The sequence below is a fragment of the Antrostomus carolinensis genome, unplaced genomic scaffold (assembly GCF_000700745.2).
Source record: "Antrostomus carolinensis isolate BGI_N321 unplaced genomic scaffold, ASM70074v2 scaffold12096, whole genome shotgun sequence".
Lineage (NCBI taxonomy): Eukaryota > Metazoa > Chordata > Aves > Caprimulgiformes > Caprimulgidae > Antrostomus > Antrostomus carolinensis.
Genome location: NW_010324021.1, coordinates 158,115 through 179,599, shown reverse-complemented (window position 1 = coordinate 179,599; position 21,485 = coordinate 158,115). Strand labels below are relative to the sequence as shown.

The window sequence follows — 21,485 nt, the reverse complement described above, 5'->3', positions numbered from 1 at the left end:
TGTTAAGAGCCTACAGGATATTTGCAGGTCTCCCCTTTTCCCATCTGCGTGTTTTTCATGGGGAAAGGATTGCCTGCCCAGACCTTCTCTTCATCAAAATGCCAGTCCTCTTCCACTCATTTAGCAAGTGCTTGCTTACACAACCTATTACAAAAGGCTCTGGAGATAAACAGTGGTTCATGAAGCACAGCTTGAAAACTGGTGCCCTTTTCAAGGAGGAACTTGAACACAGCTGGCAATGGCACTACAACTTCTGCAAAAAGATGGAAGGTTGAAAGGCTTAAAAGACCAAGGCCAAGGTTTTGCCAAGAGGAACTGAACCTTACTACACTATATTGATGTACCAAAATACTGAGTGTTAGGTGCAGGTTTTGTAGGCTAGCCTGTTTACTGCCTCTTTACTGGGAGCTGTAGAGTAGGGAGCCCTTTTAAATATCAGCCCCTAGTTATTTAGGTGCCTAAACTTGGCTTCAGGAACTTACTCATACTCTTCTTGTTTTGGAAATGGGGCGAAAGCAATCCAGCTAGTAACCATCCCTGAAATTACCATCGCATCTTTATCATGGCTACATAGGAGTGAATTAAATATAACCAAAAGCCCATTTCATTTCAAGGCACAAATGTTTGCAAATAAACTGGATGAAATACAAATACATAATATAGAACTTATTTTAATACTTCTAAATAAATAAATGCATCTCTTTGGAATTCTTTGGACACAGACATCCATGGAACCTCTTCTTTCTCTCTTTTTATATATACTTTTTTATAAAATCTAAATGCAGAGAGGTTTAAAAAATGGCAAATATCAATGCATATGGAAGGCTCACTGATGAACTGCAAGTCAAAAGTGCTGTATATTCCCATCCTCCATATCTCACAACTGTCCATATTAACCACAGGCAGTATTATATAGCAACCACATGGTCAATATTTTGCATTACTACCTTTTAGTAAAATTTTTCGAATCATTTCCACATCTAAACTTAAATTATGTTTTTAAATTTTATTCCTCCTAAATGTATGGTAGGCATTTCACTTAGCTACACATCAGAGTGGTCGCATGTGACTCAGCAGCGCACTCCGTAATATTAATAGATACATTTCAGTTCCCTATGGGAAAAAGCAGGCAGCAAGAATCAGATTCCAGAAGTCTATTCTTCTCTGCTGTTTGTTACTTGCCACTTAATGACCCACATGTGAAACTCGATGGTTATATAATTATTTTATATAGTAGATTTTCTGTTTATAAGTTATTTTTCTTACTCTAACATATATACAATATATCTATATATACCCCTGATAAATCTTACTTTAAAGGGACACAGTCAACCCCTTTAAGCCTCACAGCAAATATATAAGGCTTTAAGCTATCAATACATAAAGGTCAGCTACAGAATTCAAGGGTCCCTTCAGATCCTAAAGGTTGTATTTGTTCCAAACCCACAATGTGCAGTTATCTCGTAATACGTATCTCATGTGTTGCTTTTTACATTTTATAGGTGTATTAAGACATTTTATATCACATCAGTAGAAAATAAAACAGAATGAATCTATTTCTATGACTAAGCCTACTGCAAAAAAATGTGACCTGTATCTACAGACTCTCCCACTGGTGTGATATAAAAAGTATATGTGCCATCTTGGGATGAAATTCTGGCTACATTGCAGTCAGGAGGAATCTTATACTGACTTAAATGAGGCCAGGATTTCTCTCCTGCTTTTCATAGTTATAACTATGCATAATCCATTTGTGTCTTCCCTCTCCTCAACACTAAAGTGTCAGGCCTGTTTCATGATAAGAGTGTGTTTTTTGCTGTCCACTGGCATGCCTTAAACTTTGATCTATTCTGTATGTATTACACCTGTTGAATATACACACACTGTACACATACATTCTCAGTTAAATTGAAGTTCAACTTATTCTGTGCACAGCATCCGGATATATTTTTTTTTTTCCCACTAAGTCTTCTTTATCATTTACTTTGCCCTAACCATAGATTATCTTCACATCCATTCTTCTCTGGCTCAGGAAGACAATTTTTGCTCACCAGGAACAGCTCCACATTATTGTAATAATTTTTGACTACTTACCAAAGTGACATAATTTGTTCATTTTGTCTTTTGCAACTCAGTTAGAAACCTAGTGGCATAGATAGAGACACAATACTACTGTTGTACAAGACATCTATTGTATCTACTTTTGTTCAGATAAATACCCAGTAACTGCTGATTTTGCAGGAGGATTGGCAAGGGTACTACTATTCACAGTGTTTCTTTTTTTCCTTCTTCTTTAATCTACACAATAGAGTATTTTATGTACATTGGAACCAGTTAATGCCCTTTAGACAAATTTGTAGGTTGTTTCATAAAGCAGGAAAGACATTGCAGGGAAATATGTGCCAAAAAGCACAGTCAAAAGGCTTCATAAGTTTTATATGTCACTACAAGTTAATGCTGGAGATCAGTTCTAAAACGATCAATACTCAAGAGGAATGTTCTCATCTGGAGAAAATACTGCCCATTCCCCCTTTTAGAATTTGTTCAGTTCTCTATCAAAAGTCCTGGCTCTTCATATATACTTTAAACTATAAATAAACACTGCATAGTTCAATGTTCTATAAAATGTTTTTTTTTTTTTTTTTTTTTTTTTTGATTTGAAAAATTATTGCAGTACAATTAATTCCTGTTTGGAGTTCAGTAAGGAGCAAACAGCACAGGAGTATGGGTGGTCCGTATAGGCCCCGGAGCTGGTCGTAGGAGTGCTGGAGGAAGTGCTGAAGTCTGGAAAAGGGTGGCTGCTGGGGCTGTGCGAAGACTGAAGGGGGAATTCACAGCCACAGCAGCAGCTGCTGCTGCAGCTGCTAGCGGATTTGGTAAGATTCGTGGTGCCATCGGCTTTGAAGGTTCCTTTGAAAATACTAATTTTACCTGTGGGGAAGAAAGAACACAAACAAAGAGAGAATCATAATTTGCTCACATTAGCTACATGACAGGGAATTTGACCTAAGATTATAAGTGCAAAATCAAGTAAGAGAGGCCTTGTAGCAGCTACTGACTCTATGAGCCGCAAGCTTGCGACAGGAGATACGATCTCGCACATTGGACAAGGGTGAACAGGATTTGGTTAGGGACAAAGAGTTTCAATGTTCATGCCTTATCACAGAGATTTATAATTTAATATGAGATTAGTAATCAAAGCAAACCTAAAAAGGGGCTGGGCAATCTGCACCAAAGTAAAGCTGTGTGTACCCTGCAAGAATTAAATAAAGAAGAATTAGCCATCAATTAAAAGACCTCCATCTGGACAGCTTTATGATAGAGACAAGAGCAGAATGAAAACATATCCTGTTCCCTGGTCTGGCTAAGAATGTACTTTTGGTTTTATCATTAGGATGCAAGTTCTACTTAAAATAAAGATCTCCAGCTAGCTCCTGCCTCAAATAATAAGCAAATAAACAAAGCTTATCTTGCACTGGTTATGAAAATCTCCTAATGTTTCCCATGTTCAAACATGTGATGAATTCTATGGATGCTGCCCTATGTCATCTTGCTATGTCTTCAAATGTTTTTCACTAAGATATTGTTCATTCTTACAAGGACTATGAAAAAGCTAGCAAATATTTTAATATGTTCTTATGAAAAAGCCTTGCCTCCATCATTTAGCATGATGCCAAACCATGTTATTTGTTGCTGTCACTGAGGCTTCTGCTTTAAAAACATTTAAATCATGAGTCTTGTGCACTACTAAATAGAATCTGAAAAAACCCTCATTTAGAAGTTAAAAAAAAAAAACAACCCCAAACTCTCAACCTTTTCCCAGACTGATTGAAAATACTCCCAGAGGTCCATTATTATTTAAGGGAATTTACATTTGGTAGGCATACAAATGAACATCAGAGTAGTCTATGTAGATTTCTGCAGATTTCAATGGGATTTGAAGTTTCTAATGAGAAGCCAGGAGCCTGAATAACTTTGTTGTTCTGGTTTTATAACTCTGAGACAAGAATAGAAACCTCACCAACTGACAAAGAAAAGTTCCCATTGGCTCTGATGGACTTCCAGTGGGTGTGTGTCCTGGCATGACCTGAGGCCCTTTGCAAAGAACATAAACCTGAATATGTGGCATTGAATATATGGAATATGAATATATGTACCACGTTGCAGTACCTCTCGGTTTAAGTATGGACACTTCTCATTCACAGGGAAACACAATTTCTCACCATTAAATTGAAAGGTGTTTTCAGATACTGAAGTTGCACTATATCAGTCTGATATTTTCCACTCAACAGTAGTTTGGTGAGTGAATAGTCAGAAAGTAAGGACAGGAGTAGTCTGGCATGAACCACCAGCCAGATGGATACAGGTTTTTGACTTTTCCTAATACTCACTGGCAACTCTGCTGGCCTCAAGGTCCTTTAAAGCTCTAGGAGAGATACTCAGAGGGGATCAGATTCTGTAATTCTTTTAATGAAGGACATAATGGATGCTATATACAAAATTCCCCATGGTGCCTCTGAAAAGCAATTATCTGATCTTTTCCTTGATCAGCATTACATCCACTGATCCAAGCTGTCTTCTTCCCTTGCTGAGCATTTGACTTTTTTCTCCTTCCTTACATTTTTTTAGTAAATAGGGTTTTTCCAGCATTCTTTAGACCAGACAAGAAAAAAAAAAGCTCTCTCTCTCTCTCTCTCTCTCCCCCCCTCAAATCCTGAGTACAAAGTAGGAAAAAATGCCGATCCAATACAACAGGGCTCTGATTGTGGTCTAGAATCCTCAGTGAAGGATGTTTTTCATAAAAGCTATTTAATTGCAGAAAGCTTAGACTATCAAATGCCTGATAACCTCTTTCTCTCCAGTGTATTATTTTACACATGCTGGACATTTGTGGCTTGAAGAAATATCAAGCAAGTCCCAACAATACAAGATTTCTTTAACTCTGAAATAGTACTGTGGGAATTCATAAAGCTTCTTTCTCTGAAGCATGCAAAACTAAACTAGACTAGACAAAGCAGTACAAATGATATTTAAAACATGGCATTGGAAAGTTTTTGGTCTAGAAAACCTATGAAAATGTGTTAAGTCCTTTTTCTAACTTCTGTAGAAAAAAATCTGGTGATGCCTACACATTTTTTGTCACAAAGAACAAAGATCTTATGTGACATTTATATTAAAAAGCTAGGACTATCTTGGTGGAATCAGGAATTTCTAATGAAGTTAGATAGCTTTTCAGTTAATTTATCAGCATGGTTCTGATTTCCAGATAGCTGCAAAACTAGTAATATTTAGCATATACAGTACCTTGCACCTTCATTTAAAACCTCTTTGCAAGTATTAATTAACACACAGGTCAACAGTAAGAGTAAAGTAGCCATTATTTGTTACATTTCCAATGAAGTAAAGTAAGGGACAGTAAATAACTTGGAAAATTAACGAGGCGTAAAGAAAAAGTCTAGAGCTCATAAAAAACATTTACACTCAAAGTAAAATTAGCACATCTTTGGCTTGTTGCTTTGTAATTTTGGTATTTTTTCTATTCAAAACCAAAAAGACTAAATGGAAAACTGCTCTCATCCTTTCTCAGTGCAGCCTTCATTCTACTACCTGTATCTGTTCATTTATTGATAACTCATTCTCTCCTTCTTAAATCCCCTTTTCCCACCTCTGACCTCGCTTGTATATTGTGAGCAACTGGGAGTGCAGGATCAGGAAAAGGACATGTTGCCTTTATTTGTCTATGCAGCAACTAAATGGCCTTGATCTTTGGTGGGAGTTCTCAGAAATCACCATTATGTAAATTGGCAAGTAGAGAACTGTGCACAACAGCAACAATCATGTAATCGTTATTTTAATCTCCTGGGAAACAATGAATTTCCTAAAGGAATAATAATCCTATCAGAGAGGCTTTAGTGATTTCATATCCTACTTATCTAATTACATATTTTCTATTCCTTTCAGTATAGCTTATATGTATTGGAGACACTGGTCTTCCCGGTGGATTACTGAAAAACCCCATGGGGCTATTTCCCTACTAGTGGATCTACCAGAAAGGCGCACCACATTATACTACAAGATCCTGGAAAGCTTCTACCCAACTGAATCATGCATGAAGATACCTATCATGAGGGCTGCTCCAACAAGGACACACTTCCTGTTGTCAATAAAAGAGCTTTAACTCAACTTAAAGAGAACTGGGTTTTCACAGAAAAAAAAGCTCCATATTCTGCCTGCATTAGAGAAGATCGTCAAGGAATAAGGGGCTAATCTCTATGAGGCCAATGAATCAACATCCTCCCCCTGCCAAAACCATCTATAAACCCTCTCAAAACACGATGGCACATAAAACAATCATGTGGTTTATCTGATGGAGATAAATGTCAGAAGTTTCACTATCCCACCCACAATATAAGTTGTTTCTTGGCAAGATCCTAGCAGAGTTTTTAATTAAAAAGTAAACCTTTTTCTCAGCTTTTGAAGCTAGTATTTCTAGCTGTGTTTCAAATACCTGGCAGTCAAAAATGTGATCAGAATAATCCTGAAACTGAGTGGAATGAAATGAGAGATATAATTTTTTAATTGCTTCAATTGTTATCTAAATAATTTTCTACATAAGGATAGAATAAAGGTTTTACATTTTATAGAGTTTTATTCAGTCATTTCATCACTATTGGCCTTGATGAAAACTGGAAAAATCCTGTTTGACAACTGGATGTCTCATTTATATGTTGCTCTCTTAACAAACTTTGAAACAAGCTTCTTTTCTGACGATATTCAGCGTAGCCACAAAAAACAAGGACCCATGAGTGGTAGTCCACACCCATCAAAGTATATGAAAAGTCCCTTGTGGGCTCCCTTGGGCTCAGCAGATGTATACTCCCATCATATACACTATTCCTCTAATTTTAAACATTTTTCCACTTCTTATATTTTCTAAAAACTCTACTCAGCAGGTTTAAAATAAAAGTAAAATAAAAAGGTGATTGGCTTACCCCTAGAGGATGTGTTCCCTTTTGGAGTTTGTTGTATGGGCTGTATTTAGGTTTAGGTGGCTTCCCAGCAGCTCTGTCTTTGTGCCTTCTACTGCTTATGTGCTGTCAAAATACATTTGGGGGAAAAAACAAAACAAAACAAAACCAAAAAGAAGAGTGATATTTCCATAATAGATCATTTCAGGTTCTGCTTTACACAAGAGTTCTCCCATACTGAAGGCTACTGCTCTCCACAACAGCATTACTTTGACTAAATCAATAACAAATAGAATTAGAGTCTGTTCCAATTTGAACCATCCTTTGTGAGTCACATATTGGGACTGTGATTTTCTACAGTGCTCAGTTCAACTCTGCTTCCACTGTAGTCAATGATTTTCTCAACTTTGTTAACTTCAACAGGACCTGAGTCAGGTCAAAGATAGAAGCCTCTGAAAATTTTCTCCCTATCTCTATAAAGCACCCATCAAATTCAATCCACTGCTGATAGAAAGTTTAGGAAGAATATTGGCTAGCAGAGCATCACCTACTTGGGGCGGGGGGGATGGGAAGATCACAAAAATTGTTTAAATCCCTGAGAAGCCTAGACATCCTTTTAAGATTTCAACTGAAAGATGCTTACACATCAAACTAAGTGACAGTGAAAAAAACCCACAAAATCCATTATCTTATTCCTAAAATCTTTGAGACTTTACAAGAATCCTACTATACAGTCTTTATTGCAGTATTGGATGTAAGGGACCTTTTTCAGAACTATATTTTTACTTTGATTTTCATTCTCAAGAGAGTTGTCACAAAAAAAAAGAACTGGACAATCTTTTTTTCTGCAAGCAGAAGACAAGTAATGCTATTGTCCATTACAGAATTTATCTTCATTCTTGTAAAGTTCCTTAACAAGTATTTAATTCCAAAAGGCATATGGAATTAAACTAAGTGTTTTTCAGAACAAAGGCTTTGTTCATCTAAAGAATGACTGAACATAACTTAGTGTAATAGCAATTTAGAGGTCATGCTTCTTGGTTACAGAGTAACACTGATAAAAAAAAAAAAATTACAAATCCTCTCCATCCTGCATTTCTATGGAGGTTGTTCAGTGTTTTGTGAAAATACTGGCTGCATCCATCTCCACATCTTTGTTAAGGCAAATATCATGCAATACAATAAATGGCAGTGTTTATTAGCTCATGACAATTATAGTAGTCTAAGACAGTTGTAATGTTGCAGCTTACAGCTTCTATAACTCCTTAAGACTTATATATAATCAAGAGCTTTTTAGAAAACATATTCTGTGCAAGAGAAAATCATATCCAAAACAAAACATATAGCGTGAAAGACAAGTACAGAGGGCAAAATCTGTAAGCTTCATTTGAATGTGAACTGTTAGACTGACACATGCTGCTTATGTTGGTACTTTATCACCATGAAAACAAAGAACAGCCAAGGATTCACACTCTGCAAGCTAGCTGAGTACCTGTTTCAGTTGTGTCTCAGAGTTTACGTGCACATCACATATTTCACAGTGAAATGTTTTGTTTTGAAGGCCTGTGTTTCCTTTATTCACAGGTCCTTTGCCTTTTACGCCTGCCCGGGGAAAGGCTTTTATGGTTCCACTTCCATTCCGAGCTTCCAGCATAGTTTTGTGCTTAGTCCCTGGAGACATCAGAAATGGGAAACAGAAAGAACTTTGGCAATTTGGTTGGCATTCATAATTTTATTTTCTTTTTAAAAGAAAATCATATGAACTTCAGCTTGGTGCCATGTGCTATCCTTGAAATATGCCCGTGTTTGTCTGTATCAGACTCATACCAATGTAACAGCATTTCACACCTGATATTTAACTATTAAATTACATATCTGTAGGTAATGCACTAGAACAAAGCAGCCACACCAGTAAGTAGCAGCACAATCAGGTATCCTGATGTGAAGTTAAATGGGTGTGACTTTTCTCATTAACTCCTGCTGCTAATAAGACTTGAATTTAGTTGCAAAGGAAGAGTAATCAAGGTATTAAAGATGTAGTTGGCTTTGATTTGTAGTCCTCCTGCATGGACTGAAAAACAATATACATTAGGTAGCTTACACTTAAATCTGTAATTAAATAATTAGTCTCCAAATCAAAAAGGGGCAGCATTTCCTGGCAGCAACCTATGGATCCTTAATGGCCTGGACAGAAACCAAAACGTGTGAGAAACATACATGAGAAAAATGCACTTGCATTTTTAATTAAAATAAAGATTGGATAGAAAACAATAGTGTCCTGTTACTCTACTTTTATTCAGATTGAACAATTTCTTACACTTTGACTCCCGTGCAGGTAGTCTGTGATGATAATGGACTACTACCACTTACAGAAATAGTGATCCACTGATAATTGTTGTATGCATCCAAATGTACACTTTTACAAGCATGCACGTCTGTGAGTGCACACACAGTTTATCAGCAAAAACTTGGAGGGCTCTGTTTAAATATTCAGAATAATGTTTTGGCTCTCATCTTGATCAGAAAAATGTTTGGAATCTAACCCTCATATGAAGTTAAATAGATTAAATGGGTGCAGCTTTACAAATTTAAATTTTCACCAGTTGAAGATCTGGCATACAGCAAACACAGCATTCAAAACTGATTAGGCTTTGTTTCTCATGAATACCAACAAATTATAATTTCCTTTTTAATTTAAGTGGATTCTATAGACATGCCAAAGTTATTTCTTTTTTTAATTACATTATAAAACCACTGATCATCTTGCTGCAGGTATATCATCACTGTCTCTATGTTTCAAACCTAACGTTCTCTGTCTGTCTCCTAACTCTGTTTACTCTGCTGGCAGGTAACCCTTAATGTCCAAAATCAGGAGATTTTCTGTAGGACTGACATAGGTGGTCATTGCCACCATATTAAATCCCAAGATATTTTAACCCTGCTCACCACATAGCCAATCAATAAGATGCTTAAAATAATGACTGTGAATGATGGCTCTCTACTACTGGAACTTACCAAACTGACTAGATCTAATAAGAATAAAAGGTTTAAAAATTAAGAAAGATGGAGGTAAGCAATTATCCATTCAACTCTTATGCAGCAGTTGCTATCAGTTGATGAAAACTAAGGAAAAATATACATATTTTAACAAGTTATTAACAGCCAACATGGAGCTAAGAATTCTAACTCTCATAATTGAACTCTGACTGACTGACACTCCCTCTTTCAGCCTTAATTTGTTAGATTTCAAACAAAGCTAATGGCATTCATAGTCAGTTTGCTAGCTGGCACAAATAAACGTATGCAAACTCTGAACACCAAAGGTAATGAAGCATGAGCTGTCATTTAGCTCTATAAGGTCTGGAAGCTGCAAAAGCTAAAATGTAAGAAAATGGGTAACTTGCATGCAGTAAAATTACTTTCTTCTCCCTTTATGAAAGCCTCTTTGCCTGTCATTTTTATTCTTTAATACTTAATGAATTCCATGTAATTGCCAGTTTTCTGCCACCTCTTTGTCCCCTGCTGCAAGAGATCTAATCTATTCAGTGGAAGATAATTGCAGAGCTCTTGAGACAGTAGGGAAAAAAGGAAGAAAGCAAGCACTACTCCATCTCACCACTGTTGTGCGCCTCCAGCTGCGAGGCAGAGTTGACAGCAACTTTGCATAGTGAACAGTACAGCAGTCTTTTTGCTTTTTCTTCCTCAGTCTCAACGGAAGGGCATGTGGTGCTGCTAGTGGCTGCCGTGGGGATTTTCTCCACTTTAGAGGTGATCTCAGTTGTCATAACACTGCTCTTCCGGATTTCCACGGTTGTCGTCGTTGATATTGCTGGTGTCCCTGTGGTAACGTCTGTGGGCAAAGAGAGGAGATGGAAGGAAACAGAAAAATCAAAATCAAAACCAAAACCAAAAAAAGGTTATGACCTTTGCCATTTGCTTGTTTGCATCCTAATGCTGTAACCACACAGAGAGCCAGATCGTGATGGTGATGGTTTGACTAATGGAGATGAACTAAATCTGACCTTATTCTTTGTATTTTGGATGGTTACAAAATACAGTACTCGCATGTATCGAAATGCCACATATTCTGTCTCCTGCATTCTGCTAACAGTCAGTAAATACAGAATTCATAAACTGAAAAGACAGGTCATTAAGACTGTACTGTACAACTGAAAGATAATCCGCTAAAAGAGGTCCTGTAAATTACCAGTACAAGACCTAGATGTAGCACTTCAGATGCATGAACTGCTATAGTACTGCACAATACTTATGATGACTGAGTAGCCAAGCTTAAGTTTTAACATTCTGTACTAATAAAACTAAAATGAAAATAATCGTATGTTCTTGATATCTGATAAAATAAAACATTAAATTGACACTTCATTTTATGTTAGCCAAAACTAATGAAGGTAATTATTAATACACAGTATACATTTATCCATGCATTATTATTATCCATTATTGCATACTAATAATACATACTACTAATAATAATTAAATATACAATATTCTATATCTGAGACCTACACAAAGAGTAATAAGATTTCTGTTCTGTGTATCAGTGGTATGTTTGGAAAAACTGTAAGCATGTTATATACCTAAATCTACTTGGAAATCTAGTTGCTTACACCTAAGAACTTGTGCTTTTTTCTGTAGTTTTCAAATCCAAGAGAGAGAAAATACACAATGATATTGTGGTTTGAATAATATACGCATGACGTTTGAATATGGCAGTATTGTTTGGTAGTTAAGTACTTAGCAGGGTAGACGACAGTAAGATCCAGTGCTGAGCCAGTGGAGAAGATGGGAAGTAAGGAACACGAGAAGGAGTGAAGGGACAGGACCTGTTCTACCTTTGTAGTGTTTGATTTTGTCATATTAAGCCTACTGTGTAGCAACTTCTTCAATAAGAAAACTTAGTTACTTTACTGAGTTACTCTTGGAATTGGGTACTTTCTAACACAGCTTATTTTGGTTTCATATACCTCTTGGTGTTAGTGGTGTTCTACCCGTACCATGCTTTATCCATTGCCATCTATTAGAATAGGCAAAATAACAATTCTTTTGGCTTACAGATGTCAGTATATGCTGTGATACAGGAGGGTCACACCTCACTGATGCCACAGAGGTGTGTTTCCAACTAATACTGTTCAACAACTTCATTAATGAAGAACATGCTTAATAACTTAGCAGACAATAATAAACTGGGAGCAAACACAAACACACTGAGAGACATGATTCAATTCTAATGCATTGGAGAAACAGTCTAGAAAATCAGATGCTTTTCAGTAAAGACAATTGCAGGAATTCACACTCAGTAGGATTAATCTGATCTATTAAAACGGGATAAAGAACAACAGTCTCGATACTGCTTTTTGGGGAGGTTTTTTGTTTGTTTGGGTTTGTTTTGGTTTGTTTGTTTGTTTGCTTGCTTGTTTTTCAGAAAAAAGCTTTCAGTAGTGGATAACAAGATAAACACAGATCTCTTATATCATCATGCTATAAAACAAGGTCCCCACTATACTGAAAGTTCAAAGTGAAAGATTTATGAAGTATTTTTTCTCCTCTAATCAGCACTGGAGGCCCTGTGTCCAGCCTGGGGACTGCAACACTAAAAATCAACAATTACTTGCTTTGTTGTTAATCCAGCAGCAACACAAATGCAAACCAACAAGAGGTGGCTTTCAAGAGAGGAAGCCAAAACAAGTTAGAGGTTTAGAAAACATGGACTGTAAATATGGAAGATAAAGGGTAAACACGCAACATCTTTCATCTCTGTTGAAGGTACCTAAAAATAAAGAGAACAAACTCTTCTCCCTGATCCCTCCTAATAGGACAAAGACTATTGGATTACATCAAGAGAGACTTAGATTAGACATCAGGAAATTCCTTCTAATATTAAAGCTTGTACAGCATGAGAATAGCCTACCTACAGAGATTCAGAAATATTGCCTACTGGAGGACTTGGAACTGGCTGAACAAATATCTGCAGGAGCACCCCAAGTATGATCCCCTTTCAGTCAGTGGGAATAGAACCCTTCAAGCCCTGTCTATACAATTGTGTATTTTGTAACGTTTCTACATATCCACCCAGAGGGTTCTTAAAAATTATTATTCATAAAACCAAGAAAGCAGAGCTTGTCATGTGAATATTCTCCATATTGCCAGGCATTAAATCAAAAATAAGGTCCCACTTAAGGTCTAATCAAAGTATTTCTTTTTCCTGAGAGTTAGTCTGGAGGTGGTTACATCCTGAAGGTACTAGGGGTGTCAAATACCAGTGCAGAAGGAATATTGTTACCTTGCTTAACATTCTGTTCTTTTTTTTTTTTTTTTTTTTTTTTTACAGACCAACAATAATGTTTCAAAAGAAAAATACTATTTTGAAATATTAAACCTTTTATTGGGAAACTGATGAGTAAATGAAACCTTTGTAGATCTGTCCACAAAATTATACATTTAACTAGTCACTACTTTCCCACAGAATCCATGTCAATGTTGGCTTTCCTTCATTTGAAAGTTGCTGCAGTGAAATTATTTTCCTCTAAAGCCTGCTCCCAGCAGTACATAACACTGCTTTTAAAACTTCACTTTCTCCATCCTAGGACTACTGTACGGTAGTAGGTCTAGACAATGTATTTTCCTGGTGAAAAGCAAGGCAGAGGGCAGATAGCACCAGGGAGAGGGAAGGAAAATAGAGAGAAGACATTAGCATTCTCTGAGGATTGGTGGCAAGGTTGGTGCTGATTCTAATTTTGCAAGAAATTAGATATGTACATCAATCACCATTACCAGCTTTACAGTGCAAGGGTCAGTATTTTGCTCTAAGCAAAATACAGATAATAATTTGCTCTAAGCAAAATACAGATAATAATTTCTTTATTTTCCATAGGAACACCTGAGGCAATGAACAACAACAAAAAAAGTTTAAATAGCTGCAGATTTTATTCTGCTTCAAATATTTGACAGACAATATTTTGACAGATATAGGTATCTATGTTGTTTTAATATTTCACCATGTAATTATTTTAAAGTGAAAAGAAAACACAATTGATTATGCTAGTTCTTTTGAGGTTATTTTGATATGTATGAAAGCAGCATTGTATACAAAAATTAAACTAAAAATGCTAAATATTATCAGAATATTCTTCAACTATCAAAATTTCAAAGTTCAGAGTATATATTCTGCTAATATACCTTTCAAAAGGTGCCCTACATTAATACATTATATATTCCATTAATGCAAATGCATTAATCACATCAAAATATACACAAGAAAACCATCCAAGTTCACCATCTAAAAGCCATAACACATTTAAAGATGCAAAGCTGCTCCTCCTCATATAAACTTTAGAATTATCTGCAGGAATTAAGGGGAAAACATTCTAAAAGCCGTCAAGTATGCTTACAAGGAGGGAATTTAAATCCTTTTCTCATCAGAACTTCTAACCTAACCAGCATGGGTCTCTTTGAATATATTCCAGTGTTGCTGCCTGTACATGGTTCAGTGCTCTAAATACAGGGTACAGCATTAAAGGTATCAGGGATTTAAAAAATACTAAACCACCAGAAAGTAGTAGGAAAGCATTTGAATTGATGCCTTGAAGACTGAATCAGCATTTCTTAACATTATATTATGACAGGGCTTTAAGGACTATTTCAATAATAAATGATCTAAAATCAAGCTAGAAATTCAGTCGCAGTCAAAGGGAATATTTGTTTCTGGTGACGCAGGCTTGCAGCATTGTGCTATTTTCATACCACTGGCCTGCAGCAAATATTCATTATTGCAACTGTCACTGCTTGGCTTTGGCATAGAAGCTGATTGCTAATATTGTATGGAACTGGTCTCCAGCAGTAAAAAAAGAAACACTTCAGGATTCACAATAATCCATTTGTGTTTGTGATCTTAATATAGCAACAGAATAAAAATTGCAACAGAATAAAAATTAAAAATATAAAAAAATTACATTAGCTTACTGGCAAAATCAAAGATTTATTTTAACAAGAAAAGAAAACCAGATGAAGAACATTCTGTGAGAATCGACTCCTTTGGGTACTACAGATACCATAGTTCAAGTGGAAAACTGAAAGTGTGCGATTAAGGTCCTAAGTAAGCAGGATTAATTTTCTATCCCAGCTACAACTCATGAATTTTCTTTAGGCTGAAGAAACAGAAAATTACAATTCATCTTTTACTTCTGACTATGTGAAAGTCTCACTCATCGGTTCCTGCTCCTAAGCCTAAGAATTTCTTATCCTGAAAGTATAAATAGACCCACAGAGAGAAAAGTGCTCTGACTTCAAACAAATCGCAGATATTTATGAGCATATTTTTTCTTCTGCAATCTCAAATGGCATGCATTTAAAAATATCTGATATAGCACATACCCATGGTCTCATTTAAATCAAACTTTGCCTTTGACATGAAAGGACTGAGCATTTGGCCCATAATGCTGCCCAGGAAAAACCGAAAAAACCCCCCCAAACAACTCCCCCCCTGCAGAAACTAGAAAGCACATTCCTTCTCATGACAAACCGAACTTGATATGAAATATTTCACTATACTATAAGACCTCTTAGTATTCCAAAAACATTGTCAGCTGGCTCGCTTATAGCAACCCTGCATCAAGTAACAGAATGCTGCTGTACAGGTGCTTAATTCTAGCACGTTCAAAAGAGCCCCGGCATATTATTTTCCTGACTACTAAAAAAATCCCATGCTCTGTGTCCTCTATGGTAATTAAGTAATTTCTTTTGAATCCATAAACATAACAGTGGAGCATATTAAAAACAAAGTATCACTTTAAAAAGAACTGTGCAAATGATTTTTTCACGCTTGGCTGACTAGAAAGTCAAGTTCCACTTGTACTCACATCCTAAAACATAAGTATGTGTGCTAGCCTGTTGGTTGGCTTTGGCACTTAAACACTTCGAGGAACTTAAATGTATCGGCTCCTCCTTCTTTATATATGCAGAATACAAACTTGCATATTTTGTGGTTGGTTGGTATTTCACCCATTATAATATATTGTACAGAAAATTATTTCAGCATCATATGAAAATTCCAGTCATTAGACGTAGTTTTACATTCAAAACCTGGATTCAATCTATTTTCATAAAAATATCCTTCTCAGAATGAGTATCTTTTACTTGAAGAGTCAGAAGTATATTTTTAGAACTTAGAAGGATCAATGTAATGTTTTTGTAAGAAAAAAATAGTTACAACAGCATGGTTTAGAAAGTTAAGTACTTTCACATCACACTTCTTTTGGTATAGAAGATCAGAATATCCTAATGCCAGTTGTATATTTCATTACTTTATGATAAGACCTCCTTCAGTGAAGTGACATGAAATATTGTAAATTTACCTGAACTTTTACAGGATGACTACTAATTAATAAGCCATCACGGAAGAGTCAAGAGCTTTGAAGTAAGAAACAAAGCTGTATATGAGCAAACAGGAACAGAATTTGAAAATTTTTTACGAGCTGCCTCTTCTGATCCTGTTTTTTCAACACCAGTTATTCACCTGTTTTCCCCTCCCTTCTCCTCTCACTGCCCTGGCTTGTCAGTCACTTTCTTGCTCAAGTTCTTTGTTTCTTTGCTTTGTGTAGGTGTCCATCATGATTGCTTTTGATATCCAGAAAGAGAAAGGCTGAGTGTTTCTAAGGTATCACCCAAGCCTTTCCTCATATGTACAGAACAAGCACTACTGAGAAACTGAAGGACCGGAAACTTTGCCAGGTCCAGTATGAAAGCCAAATACCAGGAATTTTCTTGGTTTGTAACTGGAGAAGCAATGATCTTAGTACTTTGACCAGTTCCTGTCTTTTAACACTTAAATAAATCACATTATACATAGAGTTTATCACTCAGAAATGAAAGGATGAAGAAACAAGTGGCTCCACAACAAGTGACCTTGTTTTACTGTTGCCTCTGCTCCATGCTACCTAGTGACATGGCTTGGTGGTGACCTGATGGGAGTAACACAGAAAACAGGACATTTGGTGACAAAAGGTGTCCACAGTGAGAGTGAAAGTGAAGACAAAGTAGCAAACTTCACATATTTGCTCTGTAGATTTTTTTTTCTCCAATTAAACTCAATTCTGCCAAGTCCTAAAATGACCTTCTTCATTAATTAGCAGTACATAATTTTCTAACAAAATTATACCTCATTTTTACTAGCAGTTCCCTTGGTTTAAAGCACAGTTCATTAATCCTGAACAGGATTAACCAGAGAGGGATGGCTGCATTCCTGTTGAGGTTAATTGAACGGGGCTGGCAGCAACAGCAACAGCTGGGGGTAAAAGGCCTGTGGAAAGGGAAGGAGGAAGGTAGGGAAATGTCACGCTGCGTCTGAGGTTTGGGTTCTCAGGCACATGTAGCTGAGAAAAACGTGACTTGAAGGAAAGGAGACGATGAAGAGAAATCATTTATTTTTCAAGTTATTTTAAGCAACTCTTGGTGATGACTGGGTTTGGGCTCTGAGCTGTCCTCTCTATCATATAGATTTCTCCTCTGCCAGGTAGAAGAAAAACGGCTTTCACCAGCTACGCGTGAAAATGTCCCCACACAAGGAGCTGTAGGGGAAGAATGTGTCACTGGCTGAAGCTATCCTTGCCATTTAATTAATGAGACTTGTGTAGTGAAAAATTCAATTTGAGACCAGGACAAAGTGTTTGTTTAAAAGGTGGAGCTCACAGTCAGGTGCAAAGAGGACTTTTGCAGATTGTAGTCTCAGTGGCCCTGCTAAAATAACACATTTTCTATTTCAACTCTAACTTGAAAGTTATATATAAGGCAGGATGTTAGATTTCATTTTGATAGTTATGTTTTTATTTTGTAGGCTGCAATGTAAAACACTGATATTAAAATAAGGAAGAAAACATGCACATTGGGGGTTTGATCACATGTATAGAAGGAAATCTGTATTATCCTATACATAGGTCTCTCATGCTTGGCAACATCAAAAGCTACACTATCAAACTGCCACCAATTTTACATCTGCACATTCTTCACTATTTCCCAACTTTTAAGTAAAAGCAAACACTGTCAAAAATATATTTGTAGTTAATCTCAATGCATGAGCAGAAATTGAGCATTATTTGCATCAGTAAAAAAAAATAAAAATAAAAATAAAAGGAATTGAAAACAATTCCTTAAAAGCTAAAAGCCCACAAAAGAAAAAGGTTCTTTAAGACATACTACAATAAAATGAATTTGCCTTAAATGTAACTTTCTGCAGCATGGAGGCCAACACGTGCATAGCAGTCCCCATACTTTTATCCTCCAAAACAGGTCAGCTGCACATGAACTGCCTGTCACTCCTTGGCTCATAGTGAACTCCAGACTCTGCCCAGGGACATCTAGGAGATTTAGTTTTGACCAGAAGTCATCTAGACACAGCTACAGCAATGGAAATGGTTGCATTCCTGTGTCCAGGAACATCCTTGGCACTGTGTGAATCACCAGTGTAGACAGTAGTACGAAATACTATTTAAAAATAGGCCCTGCGTCACCACCAAGGTCTAGGTGATATGAATTACACCTAGTCAGTACTGCAGGCAGTACTTCCCCAAAGGAAGGAGCAAGGACCAACTTTTGTCTGAGTCACTAACAGCAATGGCTTCCAAGTATTACCTCCCCACCCAACACCTATTAGGTCTTTAACTCAAGCCATGCACCTGGAAGAACAAATTGTTGTTACTGAGGTCAGTACGTAATTATGATTCAGTCTCTGCCTGCTACCTCTGATGCCCCCACATGCCTACCCCATAGACATGGGAAGGAAGCAGCAGTCAAGCTGTTCTCTTTCACCTTTCACTACAAGCTGTTCAGTGCTCTCCTGAACTCCCCTTCTCTTTAGCAGAGATGCAGAGCAGACACAGTCCAGGCTATACACTACTGGAGACTGAAAAGTATTTTTCACAAAACAAGCAGGCTGGAAAAGCCCATTTAAAAAGTTGATAACAAAAACAATTTACTGTGGAATCTCTCCCCCAGCAATCTGTCACCAAAAATAAAGGAGCATAGAGAAGTATTAATCACCAGCAGAAGGAGAAAAAATACATTGCTTTCATTAATCAAATGGAACAGAGAAAGAATGAGTGAACTGCACTGCAGATTGCATAGGATTGTCCTCCATTTTAAGCAGAGAGTAGCTTTTTTTTTTACATATTAAGCAAGTTGAATGACCTTTTTAAACCTCCATCTAAACTTTAGGTTTCAAAACAGATTTACAGTCCTAGAAACTAGAAGTAAATTAAAATAACTGGAATCCACTCAGAATTTCTAAGAACTCTGACTTCTGACCGCTCTCGTAAGTGCAATACCTCATGGCATTCTCCTGTCCTGAATCCAGGAATAATTAAAGCTATTCCCTTTACAGCAGCTTACTTGCTTTACTGGAGAGCATTGAGCTAATAAATCTGGTTTTGGCAATAAACTAACATTGTGTCTAATATAGGAATTGTCAGAAACTGTACAAGCATCTGTTGTAACTGTATAACTTTTTTTCAGTGGAGTGAAGGCAAGGAGAGCTGTGAGAATAAATACATTCTTTCAGACATCTGCCTTGGAATGCACCATACAGTAGAGCTTGTAGCAGATGTGTTTTGTGGACTGATCAGCAATGGCTTTCTTACAAACACCTGCTCTTCCATAAGTAGTTCAGATACCAAATGCCCGATTTTTTGAGGAATAAATTTCACAAGGAATTGATGAGAGAACAGAACAGGAGAAGCTAGCATTATTATCCTTCGTCCTTAGTAAATAAGTGCTTTGACTTTTCTGCTATCCAATTTAGATTTTTAGTAGTCCTCTTCAGTCCAATGCTTTTACAAGGAATTTTTCCTTTGGCTGACCACATACTGTTGGTAACATTTCACAAATTGACAGACACATCCCAAGAGCAGTACCCAGGTGAGTGGCAGGGAAAGGAAATCTCTCTCAATTTCTGAAGAGTTCATAAAAGGATCTTTTGCTACTCACAATTGCAGTTACTGTGAGCATCTGTTTAAGTTACTCTTACATATCCAGCAGGCTCCATCATCTAAAATAAATGTTCCTACTATTGCCTGCATCGCCCCTGCTCCTACCCCTCTGCAACCTAACACAATTCGCTTCTGGGCTAGGACGGAAACAAAAGGTTTATGAAACACTCTGTGTCGTCATTACAGTTAAAGACAGTGAATATTGTTTACAAAGAGTTGCACGGACAATCTGGACCAGCAAGTTCTAAATAACTTGCTGTCATCATAGTTCTTGGCATGATTTAAAGGTTTTGTTTTGCTTTTGCTTACTTTTTAAAAATAAAACAATTATTTTGTGCACCACTAGCAGTCTCCGTTGGCTACCATGTATCAGTCTTTCCTCTACCTTCAGGCAGCCTGCTACCAACTGAATTATTATTTTAATTGTATTAGTTGGCAGAAGCAACATGTTAAGTAAACCACAATGAGCTTGGACAGCTCGTCCTGGGATTAGGCAAAGACCAAGAGAAGCCTGTCTGCTTCAGTCATTTAGTGAGTTCCCTCTCATCAAATTTTCTCTTTGCCCGAAGAGTCTGAAAAAACTCTTTTTGTCTCTTCCAGTGGCCCTCCCTGGCACCATCCACACATATCCATCAGAGAGGTATCAGTGCTTTGCTGTATGGGACGTTTATCTAGTCAGTACCATAATTTTAGCATGCAAGCTCTCCATAGAAACAAAATGGAAGAAGTGATGCTTTCCTAGCCCAAAGGTGTTCTTCTGGTGAATTATAGAAAGTCTTTTGCACACAAGGGAACGGTGAAAATCACAAATATATTTCATAATGGTATCATTCACAGATATAACTCCTAGTGTCAAAGCTTATAGAATCAAATATATTCTTTAATTTAACCAATTACACATAAAACAACAAGTTTGTATTGTAGGACACCAAGCTAGCAGAATAGACCTTAATAAGGAAATGACTGCTCTTAGTTTGCATTGACAGAAGAGAGTAGCTGCCTATTAATTAAACTTAGCATCAAAATGGTTAGCTTTAGCAAACATTTGCAGGATGTCAGATGAGGCATTTAATTCTTGCCATAGTTTGGCCTTCTTTTATCACTCTCTTGTAAAGGCTCATATTAAAGGCCTATGTTATCTGAAAAACTATAAGTTATATACATTAATACTCATAGTGACATAGTTAATTAATTGAACGGTTTTCTCCAACACTTGCAAAGACAAAAGTTCTGTCATGTTGAGTGAAGGTAGCTACGTTGTAAGTGGTGTGATTCTTAGGCAATTATTCATAGGCAAAGTGAGAGCTGCAATCTGTTCAGAAGAAATGTCATGGAGGGACATTTGAAGAAAAAAGCTCTATGGAACAGGAACAGAGTTGCTAATAATGGCAAAGTGTTTGTGCTGGTTCTGTAATGGCCAGTCTTTTCACATTTTGTTTTCCAGTAGGGGAGGATATTAATGAGCATAATTACAGTTTTTTATTAATTTCTTTGGTAAACCCAAATTGTCATTCTCTACGTG

At 36.8% G+C, this 21,485-nt stretch overlaps 1 protein-coding gene across 1 annotated transcript in view; it reads right to left on the bottom strand.

The window, feature by feature from the left end:
• Nucleotides 1-2,202: 2,202 nt before the first annotated feature.
• The window catches only part of ZNF385D (zinc finger protein 385D), a 138,528-nt gene continuing 119,245 nt past the window's right edge, over nt 2,203-21,485 (bottom strand). The window contains exons 6-9 of the mRNA XM_010170796.2: nt 10,585-10,818; nt 8,461-8,639; nt 6,993-7,094; nt 2,203-2,931 (exon numbers count right to left, since the gene is read on the bottom strand). Of these exons, the coding sequence (XP_010169098.2) occupies nt 2,698-2,931; nt 6,993-7,094; nt 8,461-8,639; nt 10,585-10,818 (749 nt within the window). The 3' untranslated portion in view covers nt 2,203-2,697. The remainder of the gene's footprint in view (nt 2,932-6,992; nt 7,095-8,460; nt 8,640-10,584; nt 10,819-21,485) is intronic.